Genomic DNA, 15,623 nt, shown 5'->3' on the forward strand with positions numbered 1-15,623 from the left:
GGGGGGGGTGCTGAGGGGGATGCTCGGGGAGGGCCGCGGAGCTGCCCCCGTCGTTGCGAAATCCCCCTCCCGGGCGACCAATGACGGAGCCCTCGGGGCGGCGGGGCGGGGGGGGGAGCATCGGCACAGCCCCCCGGGGCCCTTTGAAATCCCATCCCCGGCCGCCGCGGCCGCCTCCTCGAGGGGCGGGCGCAGGAGGCAGCCCCCGGGGTATAAAGGCGGCGGCGGGGCGGGCAGGTAGCGCTGCTCGGGGGCCGCGGGAGCCGCAGCACCGACGGGACGGCACCGACGGCACAGCACGGAGCGGCACGGTACGGCACCGACGGCACGGCACGGAACGATGCGGGGGCTGGTGGCGCTGCTGGCGGCGCTGAGCTGCGCGGCCCCGGCGGGGCGGGCGGCGGCGCCCGGCGGCGCCCTCAGCTCCAACGCCATCAAGGGGGGGGCAGCCGCCAGCGCCGCCCCCGCCGCCGCCGCCGCGCCCTTCGACGGCAACAACAAACCTCCGCCGGCCGCCACCCGGCAGGTAGGAGCCGGGACGGGGATGGGGGGGGGGGGGGAAAGGGGTGACCCCCGTACCGGCGGCCGCCCCGCTCTTACCGGGGGGTCCCCGCTGAGTCCGCTGTGCCGCCCGCAGCCCTTCCCGTGCGCCGAGGACGAGGACTGCGGCCCCGACGAGTTCTGCGGGGGGGCGGCCCGCGGCGGGGGCGCCCCGCTCTGCCTCGCCTGCCGAAGACGCCGCAAGCGCTGCTTGCGCGACGCCATGTGCTGCCCGGGCACGACCTGCAGCAACGGTGAGGGGCGGCGGGGTCCGGGGGGGCGCCGGGCAGGAGGGGAAGGGGAGGGGAGGAGCGAACCCCGTGGCTGACCGCGCTGCCTCCCGCAGGGCTCTGCACGCCCCCCGAGCCCTCTCCCGGCGCCGCAGAGCTGGACGAGACCGGCGCCGAGGCGCTGCCCCGACGGACGCCCGCGCCCGCCTGGCTCCCCACCCGCAAAGGTAAGAGGAAAGGGGAGCCCCAGGGGGAGGGAGGGAGCGAAAGGGGGGACACGGAGCCCCCCGACGGTGCTCAGCGCCCTGACCCCCGCTCGGCCCCACAGGTGAGGAGGGGGACTTCTGCCTGCGCTCGTCGGACTGCGCGGCCGGGCTGTGCTGCGCCCGCCACTTCTGGTCCAAGATCTGCAAGCCGGTGCTGCGGGAGGGGCAGGTGTGCACCAGGCACCGGCGGAAAGGCGCCCACGGGCTGGAGATCTTCCAGCGCTGCCAGTGCGCCGAGGGGCTGGCGTGCCGCCTGCAGCGAGACCACGGCCCCTCCGACGCCTCCCGCCTGCACACCTGCCAGCGGCACTGAGCATCCCCCCCCCGCGACGGGACGGACGGATGGGACAGACGGACAGGACGGACGGGACAGACTCCGGCCCCACTTGTGGGGGGGCTCCCCTCCTGCGTACGCAGCCGGAGCGGAAGGTTGTTTCTCTAGGGAACTACTTTTAAGCGACTAATTGCAGTACGTTACTGTGTTGTGAATACTCGAGGTGGCACTTAGATGTATATACGCCGGGACTTTTAATGATTATTCCGAGGGTGCTGCCTTGTGCTCTTCAAGCCGTGACTGTGACTTTGTACACACTGGGTCTTAAATTGAGTTCGACGGATGCGACCGCCTGTTTGCAAGCCAATAAATGAGTTCTTCAAAGCCCGCCCGAGCCGCCCGCGGGAGGGGAGAGGCGGCCCCACACCAAGCATGGGGGGGGGAGAAACCCTGAGAGAGAGGGGGGAGCGGGGCAGACGCCTCCTGCCTGGTTTTCACATGGGGCGAGGAGGGAGTGAAGGAGGCATCGGCTGGCGCCAACCCGGGCCACGTGCCCCAACCGCAGCGAGCTGAGCAGGAGCTCAGCATCTCCATCTGTGCACCAAGCCGTGTGGTCTCTGCTCCAGGCACAATAAAAACTGTTTTATTTGCTTCACCTCACAGCCTGTGGCTATGAGTTTTCTTCCTTTGGGGATGGTTTGGCGGGAGGGAAAGCTGCAAGCATGAATTTTTACCACCCCTTCTAGTCCTTAGCGCCACCCTCCTGTTGATGGTGGTGGCCAAGGGAGGTGCTGGGGATGCGCAGCCATGCCCGAGTCTCCCCTGCACAACCCCAACGCGTGGCACTGCTTTTTTCCCCAGGCCTGGACTGGGTGGCAAAGTGGTGCCCAAGATGGGGATCAAGAGGGGGCTTCAGGAGCACTGCTCCTCCCTGTGTGCATGCGAGCTCCAAGCCTGCTTCATCCCTTTGGTGTGTTACGTGCAGTCTGAGCACCAGAGCTAGCACCTGGAGCGTTAATGATGCCGATTTGGGGACCTCTGGGACTGTGCTGATGCATGGGATTGCAGAACATGAGCCAAACTGCAGCTCTCTCACCCCTCACTGATGCTCTTTAAACCACACCAACACGCTGGCGCCCCTCTATTTGCAGCCACCAAGGATGGCCACTGTCCCCAGAGCAGCTGAGACCAGAGCTGTGGCTGCCCTAAGCCAAATCCCAGCCCCCAGGAGGACACCTCAAGGTGTGACGGCCCCGTGTCCTGCAGGAGAGTTTGCAGAGGACATAAGTTGAGCTGGCAGCGTGCAGGGGCTACACTCAGGACATGATTTTCCCAGCATTGCAGCCACAGCTTGAAGCATCCCGATAAGTGGGGCTGTAATTCAAAGGCTTTATCTTAGGGCTTTAATCACCATGTCAGGCTTTAAAATAAATAACTAGAGTACTTTTTAAAAAACAGTGACTATTAAAAACAAAAACCACTGCTCTATAACGGACTTCCTATTACTAATTACAATTACGCCCAGTAACAGTCAGTGGCACCGGAGCAATGACAGCGCCTGCCTATGAATAGACACGTGGGTGACTGCTCAGATGAGTCCAGCTCTGATACTGGGGGTGGTACATATTATCCCTAGTAAACATGGTAAAATAGTATCACCAGGTTTAATGTTTTTTCTCCCTACAGATACAGCACTCTCTCTCCCAGGCAGCCCGATACAGCTTTGACACACTGGGAGGCAGTAATAAATGTGCTCACGATGCATTAAATACTGAGCACACAGCTTTTTGGTTCAGAATCGCAGTATATCGAATCCTTCCCACTCCTTTATTTATTTTTCACATCCTCTTCACTAGCATTATTTAGACCGCCTTTGGCTGTCTTTTCAGCTGTATTTTGGGGAGATCACGCCCTGCCTGCAGCACACACAGCTGGACCTGGAGCTCAGCATTGCCAGCCCTAGCTCACTGCTGCTTCGTTTTCAGCTTCCCTTTTTGGGTGGGAGAGTGGCTCAGGTGCGTGCCTGGTGCTAAATACAAGGCTCGTGTGGCCCATGTCCATTGCCAGCAGGAAGGATGCTGACATTTCCAGTTACATTTCCAGTATGGGACAACGAGGAATAAACAGGTAGCATCGCCATGGTCCCTCCTGTATTCAGCCACCCACTGGCAGATGCTCCATATTTCAGAAATTCCTTAATTAACACATGCAACCTCAAAAAAAAAAATGTGTATAGGAAGTTCAACATAGGTTAATCAGACTTGGCAAAGACAGGCTGCATCCATCCCTTAACCTTGAGTTTGCTGCTGTGCCCAGGTTTGGATCTCAAGCTCATCCCAGCAAGACAAGACGCAGCGGCACGCGGTATTTCAGCACATCCTGCACAGCTCTCTTGCAGCTGCTGTAGGAGGCATCTCATGGATGTACTTCCCCTGACCCTCTTCTCAGTAACGAAATTATTCACTGTGGAAAATTAAAAGAAAAAAAAAGAAGAAGAAAAAGGATATTCTAAGGGTAGAAGTAATAAACTAAGCGGGTTCTGGTGCAGGAGGAGGTTTAACATCCTGGTGGTCTTGCCACTCACCTCCTGCCTCCCATGGTGGGGCAGACGAGGACAGGGTCAGACCTGAAGTCTTCTGCACCCTCCTAGCTCAGACCCCGTCTACATGGCCACCTCCCAGCTACAAGCACAGGGCTCCATAGGTGTTAAATTCCACCCTGTGCTCAGAAAACATTCTGCTTTGTTTCCCAGAGCACCTGAAGAGCATCTAATACACATTTCCCATTTTCCAGACATGCACATTAGTGCTAAACACTCGGTGTGTGTGTTTTAATGCATGAGGCTTTTTTAAGAGCCTAAGAAATGCCCAGTTCAGCCCCATGGTCCATTTAGCTGCAGCAGCACTGCGAGGTTGTACTGAAGGAGCCTGCATGGGCTGGAGTTTGTCTGGAGCCCTTCTCAACTCCTAATGAAGCTAAGGACTGGACTCTAAGCCTCTTACAAGAACCCTTCAGCAGGACTAAGGCAGGAGATTGAAAGCTGTGCTGGAGAGCTCAGTCCCTTCCCTGGAATTTTGTAAAGGCTTTATTAAATGAGGGACATTTCATAAGTGCCAACATCAAGGAGGTGAATAGAGAACTGAAATGCTCTTCCAACTTTTCCTGCTATGGATTTTCTGAGGTCAGTTTTCTGTGCCATGAACACAGATTTCAAGGAGATAACAGAGGGCATCATCAGAAAGTCCGTCTCTGCTGCACCTGGTGGCAATGATGGCAAATGGCCTCGATCTTGCATGAGAAGGAGTGGAGTGGAGAGGATGGGATGCAGCACAACTTTGCTGTGATTTGTCATGAAATGAGTCCTCTGGTGGACAAATACCTTTAAAAAAATAAATCTGCCCATGTTCTGAAAAGAAACTTACTTCACCTTAGAGTACAAGAAATCCTTTTCATCAAAGTGTTAAAATACAAGCCCATGTTCCTCCTCTTGCTCCCATCAATCTTAACACTGAATTTAAAATTAAGTTCCCATGCAACTAAATGCACTCAGTGAGTTTCTTACTGAACATGGGGGGGGGGGTCCCCCCCCCGTAGTCAGTATAAGAAGGGGTTGCAAAAATCTGTAAATCCACCCAGAGGCATCACGGTGAGACCTTGAAACTTGCCTACTTTGGCCCCAAAACATGCTAGCCCTGAATGGACTGAGTGTGCAGAAGACTTTATGGATGTAAGGCAATTCAGATTTTTTGTTTGTTTGTTTGGTTTTGTTTTACTAGTTTATTCAAATAAATATACTATACCCCTGTTAATCCAAAATTGTGTACATTACTATTTTTTTAACAAGTACTATTTTGTATAGGTTTCAAACCCCACCCCCCAGTGCCTGACTTTTGTCCCTAATTAACACCTGACGAGGGGGATGAGGGCAGCTGAGATCCTTCGGGAGGACACTTCTGGGCAGAGCTACTAACACACTGCCCAGTCAGGGAGGGGACCATAAGTCATAAATAACAGGGGGAGGAGAAAATTATTGCTTGTGGTGGAAGGAGATGATAGATGGCATCCTCACATCCTGGGGCTTGGGTTTTTGGCTCTGCTGGCTCTGCTGGCTCTGCTTGCATTTCCAGTGGTAAGTCTGTAGGTGATACAGAGTCAGGCCAAGTAAATCTGGGGAAAAAAAAACCTTCCCTACAGCAGACTGGGGAAACGTTGCAGAATGCTATGGCAATACCAAAGGACTCTAGAAGGATGTCACACAGCAGAATTGTGAAAAATAACAGACAAGGAGGAGAAGGCGTGCTCCCATCCGATGAAAGGCTTGGTAACTCTGTTCAGCTTGAGAAGAGATGACAAAGGGAAAGTAGGGGATGGCTGCAGAACTATTAATGGTATCAAGGCGATGATTCGGTGCTTAATTTTGTTCCTTACAATGCGGGAATGAGGTGGTCTGACCACCCAGTAGGTTTAAAATAAGCCCCGCACACAACCCTGTTGTGCAGCTCATGGCCACAACACAGAAACTCATAAATTAAGTCACCTGGGGACAAGGCACATCCATAGGAGTTGAAGCTTTGGGTGTGATTACCACCTGAGGTAAATGCTCTCTAAATACTGATTATTGGCAGTGGGAAGGATGATACTATAGGTGTCTGGGGGTTGGTTTTGGTTTTCCTTTTTAAAATATATATATATATATGTTTATTTTTTTAAATCCAAAAGGCCTTGATGTTGGCTCTTTGAGAAAGTAAGTGTTCAGGGGGTATGTATGTGGGTGTCAGAGAAAGGGAAGTGTTGGTCTATAAATTCAATTTATTAAAAAAAATAATTAAACCTCCTTTAAAAGAAAATGTAATTTGGTCAAGATGCTGATTTTGAAGAGAATAAGTGATTGTGCAAGAGCTCCATCACTGGAGGCATGTGTCCCTGGCAAGCCAGCAGTGCCTCTGAGCCCATTGCATCCTCAGCACTGCGTCTATTGTGCCCAATGAAGGACTTCTAGCCAAACAGTTTGTCTGGCAGCTTTTACCATGAGGTGGATGAGCTTTCAAAAAAAAAAAAAAAAAGGAAATATTTAATGTCACAGTGCCCACCTTAATATCCCTGGGTCAGGGTTTGTATGACAACAAGTGGCGTTGGCATATTTTGAGTCCATCAGTGAATGAAAGGCTTTCCTGTGCCAAAATGTAGCAGAATATGTTCAAAAATTGGTTCATTTCTTTTTTTTTTTTTTTTTTTTTCATCCTGAGGACCATTGCGCCACAGATGTGAGCATTTCGGTGTTATTTTGAGCTTGTATCTTAATATTAATTCCCCATTTTCTGCTGATTCCTCGTGCTGTTCTGCAGCCTTACAGCTGGCCTTATGATGTACAGGAGGCACTTCAGGACCTGGACCTCACACTTCCCTTTCAAAACAACTTGGATTCACACAAGAGAAAGTAAACCAACACTGGAACTCATTTTAAAAGCTTGCAGGAGCATCTCACCACTGATTAGGTAGCAGAGTGAGAAGGGAATGTACAGAAGGTCCTGTTGCCGTCTATTTGTTAGAAGTGTGGAGAGCCTCGCTTGACTCCTTGTCTAATGAAAAGCCTTTTTTTTTTTTTTCTTCCTCAGCTTTTGAGAGAGCAGACTGTGTGGGTTTGGAGATGGAAAAGCAAAGTGCTAATGGAGCTGTTTTCCATCACAAATGTCTGCCTTAGGTCTCTGCTCTGTCCTCCCATGGGCTGGCCTGGCCTGATCCTTCTCTACTGTGGTGGCTTTGCTGTCCCAGACATCTCACGTTAGCAAGGTTTAGCTGCCTCTATCAGAAGGCATGCCTGACCATAAATGATCATCCCAGAAACATAACTTCTTTTGGCTGCAGCCCAGCCTGCACAGGGGGATGAGTAATGGCCACGATAGCGAGCGGTCCTGGATCTTTTCCCCTACTTGGAGTCCTGCGGCTCACACGTGAGGCCACATGGGCTGCATTCAGATAGGGGTAAGGGAAGAGCCAAAAGCTGTTTTAGACCAGACTTGGTACCACCCCCATCCAGAGGGACCACTTAATCTCATGAGCTCGTGAGTTTATATCCCGTATCCTTCTAGGTGCAGCTTTTTAATTTTTTTAATGCTCATGGTTCTGGGGCATACACTACTTTTGTTCAGGCATCTTTGCTGAGGAAACAGAGAAAACAGCTACAAAAGCATTTCTATTTTGCATCTCTGTAGGAGTCTGGGTGGAAGCAGTAGCGAGCCCCAGGGATGCCTGCACACCCCAACTGGCTGGGGCCAGCACCTCCATTCAGTGCTCCTACCCAGACTCAGCATTGCTCCAGATTATGTATGTGGTTTTTTGTCCTGGCTCTCTCATCAAGACAAGGCATCACTATGAGCAGTATTAAAGTGTTGTTCCCATCATGGGCTGGGAGCTCTGCTACTCAGAGAGAAGTCTTTTGGGGGCAGACAGGGACTTTGCTGCTCTTAACCTGTGAAACTTGACCTTATGCTGGTGGCCGGCTCTACTTCCAGCAGAGTGATAAAGAGCTGACTCTGTTCCTGAGCTAGGTGCCCTTTGCCGAAGCTGGCTGATGTTCCACCAGAAAGCCAACAGCATTGGTTTGTAGCAGCCTAATTGCATGATAACCAAGAAAGGAGGCCTGTGTGACCCAAATTATTTAATTCTTGGTTTAGAATTTTTTATTCTCCCAGGAGCTCAGGAGCGGATAACATCTCGAGTTCATTGTTGGTGAAGGCCGGCAGCAGCTGCAGAAGTCCTGCTGCACTGTATGGAGGCACTGTCCAGTGAGCAGGAGGAAAATCCTTCCTGTAATTTGTGATACTGAAGCACTGGTCACATGCATTGAAAATTTCGTCATTTGAGTGTTTTCTAGAGCTGCAAATACCTTATCATACATTTTTTGAGATCATGTTCTTGCATAACACTGTTCAGGTGTTGGACTGTTGGGAAAAGAAACCTCCAGCCTTCATCTGACAGGTAAATATTCTTTGGATCCCTTTCAATCAAGATTTTTTTTTTGGACACCTTGGGACAAGGAATCGGCATGGCACATAATTCTGGCAGGTTCCTTGTTTTCCAGCAACATCTCCTCTTTCTGTCTCTGTGAATTTACTTGTCTCATGTGGATACTTGTTGCCACAAGAGTCTTCTTTGTAAGACAGCATTTTATAAATGCCAGAGCTGCCAGCAAACAGCTGGACAGAAGAATATTATTTTTTTTCTCTCTTACAGATCTTCCATTTTTTATTGCTTTTAAGAAGTTCACTGACACATTGAATATTGAGTTGCACGCTACCCTCTAGGTTCCAATTTGACTTTTTGTTATTGAAGTTCACAAAAGAAACATTGGGAAACCAGCAGAGAGTACTGTTAATGCCTGAAAGCTGTCTAGCGCCTGATCTTCTTGCTGTTGAGCAACCCCAGGTATTAGCTGCAGACTGCGTGCCGGTTTTTTTCTTTCTTTTTCTTTTTTTTTTTTCTTTTTTTTCTCCTGTACCCACCCACTGTTCAACATATCAAAGTTACTAAACTTTGGTTCTGCATTTGGGAAAAGCCCACGTTCTGCCCTAGGAATTTTCTGATGTCGCACAGGGTCCTGCTGGCATGTCCTAAGGGTGGTGGCATGTCCGACAGGCTCATGACATTCCCCATCTACTGCATTGTTGTGAATACAGCTGTGCAACCCAAGCACGGCCCTTGGAGCAGGGGGAGCAGCAGGTTCAATAAGGCTTTAAACCTGCCCTGGAGATGGGGATGGTCCCAAGGCAGTGTTCCTGATGGCCTTTTCCAGCTTTTGTGCTTAGGCAATGCTTCACTGTGCCAGAAGTGCAACTGCCTAGGGAGCCACACTCTTATTATTTAGGTATCTTGATCCTTATTTAGATCTGAGTCTGTCTTAAGCTGTGGGAAAACATTACCTGTGGATTTAAATAATGTTGTTTAAATAATGTAAATAGTAAAGCAAGATGCTTTCAAAGCCAGAGTTTCCATTGTTGTCACAACTTCTTACTACTGCTTAGTTTATTATTGTTAAATTCCTTCACTGTCATTAAAAATGGAATGCCACCTCACAGAGCTAAGTGTGTTCTGTAGGAACAATTGGGTAACTCAGTGCCCACAATTTCTTATTTTATGCCTTAAATAATGCTGAGTATCAAAACATTGGCATTTCAGTTTTATTTCCTCCTTGCAAACATTATTTTGATAACTTTTGAGTCAACTCCGTATGAAGATTTAACATCAAATGTTGCGAAAGCAGATAAGGAGCAAGGGCACGTGCTTTATGGTTTAGGATGAAGTTCTGGGGTGTATGTTTCCAGATGGGTGGTATTTAAGATGGGTGCTGCTGCGTTTTGTTTAGCACTGTTATTTTGCAGAGCCGTTGAGATGGAAGAAGTCAATGTGGGAATTTCCTGAATAAAATCTATGGCTTTTTCACTGAGACAAACTCAATCCCCTTTGTGGTGAGAGAGAGGAATGTACACAAAATTCCTGAAAAGGGGCACTTTTCCTCACAGTGTGTGGGATGTGGCATGCACATGTGCTATTCAGCAGACATACATAAGATAGAGGTGAATAAGAAAATCAGATGCTACTAAGAAAAAGAATAATACTGGATTTTCCTTGGTTCTCATTTTTGTTTACTTCCTCAGGGTGTTTTAAGGAAACAAGCCAATGAGGTTATGACGGGGAGGCACAGTACAGGCAGACTAGAGAAAGAGCTGCTTCAACCCATTCTCAGACCTCTTTAAGGCACACATCAGCTTCCCTATCTCCCTTCTTATCACTCCTAAAGCTAAGATGACTGATGTGGTGTTTCGGCAGAGCCAGAGCTCCAGTTGCAACCCCTGGCTAAAAAACTTTTTAAAGCTCTTAAGCTCTCCCTCCCTCATCATTCAGGCTGAGCTTCACATTACAAATCTGCTCGTCTCCACTCTGGTGCCCTAGGCAGGTCCAGCATGGTTGTCTCGTTATCCCATACTCTTCTCCTCCTCCACCAGGCTCAGACCTGGTGGTCTTATTTGCAACCCAACATCATGTTGCATGTTGTGTCGTCCCCCCCCCCTCCCCCCCCCACCCCCATGATTTATTTCTGACTTGTCTCAGGCCTCTTATATCCACTTGACAAGTTGCTGAAAAGACCTTTTTCTTCCCCTGTTTTTGATGGGATTTGGTTCCCTTGACCTTCTGCTTCCTCCTGAAGCCACCCTATGTGGCCCGCTTGCTCACCATCTCAAGTGCAGACAAAGTTGTCTTTATTTCCAAGACATCCAATTTATTGCTGAGGTTGTCCCATCTCAGTCCCAACAGTCCTGTGACCTTTTAGAGCCCAGATATTGAAAACCTCCAGCAAATAACCATTTCCTATGCCTCCCCTTGCTGGAAGTCTCACAGAAACACACAGATGCTTTGCTGTCATCGTTCAAATCATTCCTTAAACACCTGAGAGCTTTCTCAAAATAACCCCAAAATCCCCCTTGGGAAGGGGAAGATGATCAGGACTGACTGGTGGCATCTCCTTCAGCTTTTTGTCTTCTAAGTGATAAGTCTATCAGCCCACCTATCTGTTCCAGCACAGCCAGGGTCTCTTGTTACTGCCCTGGAAGAGAATTTGGAAATGCTGATAGTAGATGACAATATAAGGCAATAAAAGAATGGAGAAGGTGTGATTTGCATTAAGGCATGTATGCGCAGACATTGCAGGCATAGTCTTGAAGCAAAAAAGGATGCACACCTGATGTGAGATAGTGTACAGGGGAGAAAGAGCAGTCTAGACCTGAAGTGTACCACTCGCCCATGTATGTTTGGTAAAAAACAGCTCTGCCTGCTGGATTTTATTTTTCTCACTGAGGTACATGTTGCTCTTAAATAAGCATGATTATACCCTACGTGGAGCTGCAGCTTGGCCCAAACACTAAAAATAGCAGGCAGAAAGTAGAGACTTCAATTAGATGCATACTGCTCAACAATTTAACTTCTAATTGGCTTGTGGTTATTCCCCAACTAGGAACCAACCCTGTTGTGCTTAAAAGATTGACAGTCTAGCAAAACAGGGACCCGAAACAAATTATTTTTTAAAGTGAAATGACCAAAAAAAGAGTCCTGTGTGTTGCATGTCGAGGAATTCATATGTCTGTGTGTCACTTTCAGCTTAGATGCAGCTATTCTCACCATCATAGGTTTGACAGTTAGGTTCAGCTCTTTACCCTCTCCTCAGCTCCATTTCTGTGAGTCCATGAAACTTTTTTAACATTATTAGAGTTAAGTTTGGTTCAGGATTCATCTCATGGTGCAGTACTGCAGGATGGTGGTTGGAGGTATCCCAGGAGCGTCTTATTTTCTGCCCTCTGCTGCTGCAGTTCAAAATCTGTTTTTCTTTTCAGCTGGCAACAGCAGAAAACTCTATCATCTTCTATGCCTTAATCTTAATTTGTGTTGAAATTTTCTTTTTGACTCAGCCTGGCCTGGGGGAAGCAGTAAAGCTGAATGTGTGGCTTGCCATGGCATCAAGAAGTGAGAGGGCCTGTGCCTAGCAAAACTCATGCCATGTTTCACCTGATAGTGCACACAATCACAAAGTGACCCTCTGTGTCGTAGGAGTCATTTTCCAGGTACTGGAAGGACCTGATATTCGTAAAAGCAGATTAAGCATGGTGCAGAATGAGAGGAGAATGACAGGGTTCAATTTTTGGCAGAACAGCAAAACCACACCACTGCCCACATCCCAGTTTGGCATAGCATTGAGCCCAGTTCAGCCCTGGTGTATGGTCAGCAAAGCTCTTCCAAGGATAGAGTGACAGATATCAAGGGTACACGAGCAAAAGTCTCTGGAGCTGCCTGTGTAGAGCTGCATAGCAAGAATACAGGTATCTTCACATCTGCCTACAAGCAGGGCATCAGTCCTTTTTCCCCAGGACAAGGGATATTCCTTTCTTGTCCTTATTTCCAAATCACCCTTTCCAACAACTCAACACTTGAAGAAAATCTTCAGGTGTCTGCTACGGTACCATGATTACCAAGTAGCACATGCATTATCACGTATATTCTACAGGTGGTTAAAAGGTAAATTCTGGGTATCGTTCCCCAGTGCTGCACCCCAGGGGATGCCTAAGAAACCATTTACACTCTTGTACTGGGGAAGAGCGCACACAAATAGCATCGTGTTTGGGCTGGCTAGGATGAAATTAAATCCAGTCCTTGCCCAAAATCATGTCCCAGCAACCAACCCTTCCTCATGTGAGTAGGTTTCACTCAAGCAAGAAGCATCCCAGAAACCACGATGGCCTGAATGGTTACAATTTTGCATTATTCAGTGGAGTTCAGCCCTATAATTATCTGACTCCTCGCCAGCAATGTCCACTTACCCGACGTTCACACATGGGGCAGGATAACAATGGCAATTATGTTTTTTTTGGCCGTGTTCCTACACTGAAAGTGATACTATCCTGTGTGTCACAGTGGTTGATAAAAAACAAAGGCAAGTGTCTCACTGCCCTAGAATTGTTCACTAATTAAGTAGTAATGAAGCTACCATAAGATGAAAAGTACAGCTTTAGGAGACTAAGCATGTTTAATATAGTTAACACCAAAGGGCAGCATAAAGAGCAGAGCATAGTGAAGGCATTCAAGCCAGTGTTTGGTCCCCATAAAAAAAAAAAAAAAAAAAAAAAATAACACAGGAATTAGCTCTTTCACTTAAAATATTTTTCCTTTTTTTTTTTTTTTTTTTTTTTAAAAAAAAAAAAGTAGTGAAACATCTGATGCAGCAGATTAAGAGATATCAAGTCTCTCACTCCAAGTTTATATTTTTTATTTTATTTTTTGGTGAAGTAGTAAGGTGAAAGAAAGTAATAGAAAGAAAATATGCTCTGCAAGCAGTGAACTGAATTAAAGCTCAGAACTGAAATGATGATTAGATTAAGCATGGCTTGATGATTAGCCAAGGGATGCTTTTTGTTGCAAAAGGCGAGAGTGGAGTGTCATCGTGTAGCAGTGACAATCCTGCTGTGTGGCCAACACCCTGGGAGGCTCCCATTTTAAATCTCTTTCTTGCCAATTGTTGCACGTGGGCTGGTTAGCCTTTCTTTAACTGGGGAGCTTTCAAAAAGAAAGCTGACTGAGAGCAAAACCGCATGAGGGTCCATTCTATGAGAAAGTTCATCTTCTGGGTGAGCTGCTTCTGAAGTCAGACATTACTCAATCAGTCATACTCAGCCACCATGCAACCCTATTAATAGCTGTTCTTTGGTGCTGCAGCAAGGCAGCATCCAGAAGGCTCAACTTCTCCTGCAGTCTCATTGCCAAAATTCATCCCTGCGTCTCCATGTTTGTTGCCAAGTATCTTCAGGAGAAAAAAAAAAAAAAAAAAAAAAAAAAAAAAGGAAATTATTTCATTTTACACAGTGGGACAAAGATTAATGTGCAGAGCTTTAGGTGAGCACATATATTCTTCGAAGGACAAAATCTTGGCAAATGAAGTTTTGGCCACCCCTATTATGAGTTATTTGCCAGAGCGTCTCCAGATTTGGCACTTCCACATCTCTGAAGTGAAGTTGGAGAGCCCACATCTCACTCCTGGTCACCACCGCAAGCCCATCTTGGAATTTCGAGCAGCAGGGCTGGTTGCCACAGTTCATTGAGGGGAAGGCCATTGTCCTGCTCTCTTATAGACTTTCCAGCCTAAATAGAAGAGATGTGTGCTGCTAAAAGCCTACTGCATTAACTCTGACAAATGTAAAAGCAGCTAAATAACAGGAACAGGAAATAACTACCCAAGGTTTGCCAGCTGCCAGCCAAATTCTAACCTGCTCAAATAATTTTCAAGCCCAATTTACTAAAAACTGTGATCTGGAGTTAAACATAGCAAGATGCAAATAACACAGGGCAAGAGCTGGCTTGGGTTGGATCCTTGCTTTGGTTTGCAGACCTTGGAATAACTCTCCCTGTTTATTTGGGGCCTGGTACTGCAAAGTGCTGAGGGACTTCTGGGAGCGCCTACAGCTCCCTGGGAACTGCACCTCCCAGGAATTGCTCCACATTTCACAGTATCAGGCCCTTGATAGTAGGTTACCAGTTCCCCAGGATATACACAGTATATTTAGGGATGCGTTGAAATGAGAGACTGCAGATGAACAGATTTTGCCTGGGATCCTTTCATTAAAGCCTGGATGGAGGCGCACACAAACTGAAGCCCATCAGCCATGGAACATGAGCTAGCTCTTTCCAAACCCTGTTGTTGGGGATCCCAGTGTGGAAAGACCTGGAGAGCAAACACCATCACCATTTCAGGCCAGTCCCAGTGTCCTTTGGTCATGGCCAGTAATATGGAGCACCCGCAAACTGGCCTTGTGTTGACTCCTTGCTAAAAGGTTGGGGTTTAGACCATGAAATGCTCTGGATTTAGGCCCGTTGACTGTTCTTTCTTTCCAAATATGAAGAGAACAAGCTCCCTCTTGAGCTATCACTAGCACCCAGAGGTAACCCCAAGGCGAAGGAACCTCTCCTCTTGGCTTCATGAGATTTGACCACATACCCGTGGGCACTTTCAAGTGCACCACTATGTGGCACCACTCAATTTTCTTCACCCAAGACTATGTAAGCTCAGTTGAGTCTGGGACCCATGTTGGTGAGGAATGCTCATGGACCTGTGGGCTTCATGCACTTTACAAAGTAAGGATCAGAGAAAGTGACTTTAAAGAAAATTATACTGAAGTGTGGTAATTAAAGCTTCCAGCTGTGCACAGACATATCAACCATCCTTGGGCCTTTATCAAACCACCATCTTGAAATGCCAGGTTCACTGGTAGTAAATGGTGAAGAGGGGGTGTTTCCCCAGGTGCACAGCAAAGGGCCCCCCTCCCTTGGAAATGAAAATTTAATTTCTGGGGCCAAGGAGATGCTAAACCCTCAGATCAGTCCAAAAATGCCCTTGTTTCTAGCTAGGAATTTAAATGTCGCCCCAGGAGCACCGGGTGCCTCATTCTCCATGAGATACTCAGTTGTGCTGGACCGCAGTGCTGTCTCTAGAGGGTGGCACTTGTCAACCTCATTTCTATTGTGTAAGACACATCTAAGCAGGCACGTCATGCTGTGACAATGGTGTGATTCTTCCAAAATCAAAAGGGTTTAGACTGTGTACATTTATTTCAGCTGTAGCAGCTTAACACTTCTTGTTTCAAGATTTTAGGAAGCATTCAGTGATGGGTGAAGCTAGCAGAGGGACTGCACACACAAATATATCCAGACATTGAGCAGGGACAGTGGTTGCAAATATTTTTTCAGCTATTTCTATCAGCAGCAGCAAGCCAGTCC

At 48.1% G+C, this 15,623-nt stretch overlaps 1 protein-coding gene across 1 annotated transcript; it reads left to right on the top strand.

Annotated features, from left to right (window-relative positions):
• Positions 1 to 22: 22 nt before the first annotated feature.
• Positions 23 to 1,965, top strand: DKK1 (dickkopf WNT signaling pathway inhibitor 1). The gene is made up of 4 exons (XM_035330182.1): positions 23 to 526; positions 638 to 794; positions 887 to 997; positions 1,099 to 1,965. The coding sequence occupies exons 1-4, from the start codon at positions 341 to 343 to the stop codon at positions 1,347 to 1,349; spliced, it is 705 nt and encodes a 234-aa protein (XP_035186073.1). The 5' UTR covers positions 23 to 340; the 3' UTR covers positions 1,350 to 1,965.
• The last annotated feature ends 13,658 nt before the right edge of the window (positions 1,966 to 15,623 follow it).

Source organism: Oxyura jamaicensis, chromosome 6 (genome assembly GCF_011077185.1).
Source record: "Oxyura jamaicensis isolate SHBP4307 breed ruddy duck chromosome 6, BPBGC_Ojam_1.0, whole genome shotgun sequence".
In the NCBI taxonomy this organism is placed as follows: Eukaryota; Metazoa; Chordata; class Aves; order Anseriformes; family Anatidae; genus Oxyura; species Oxyura jamaicensis.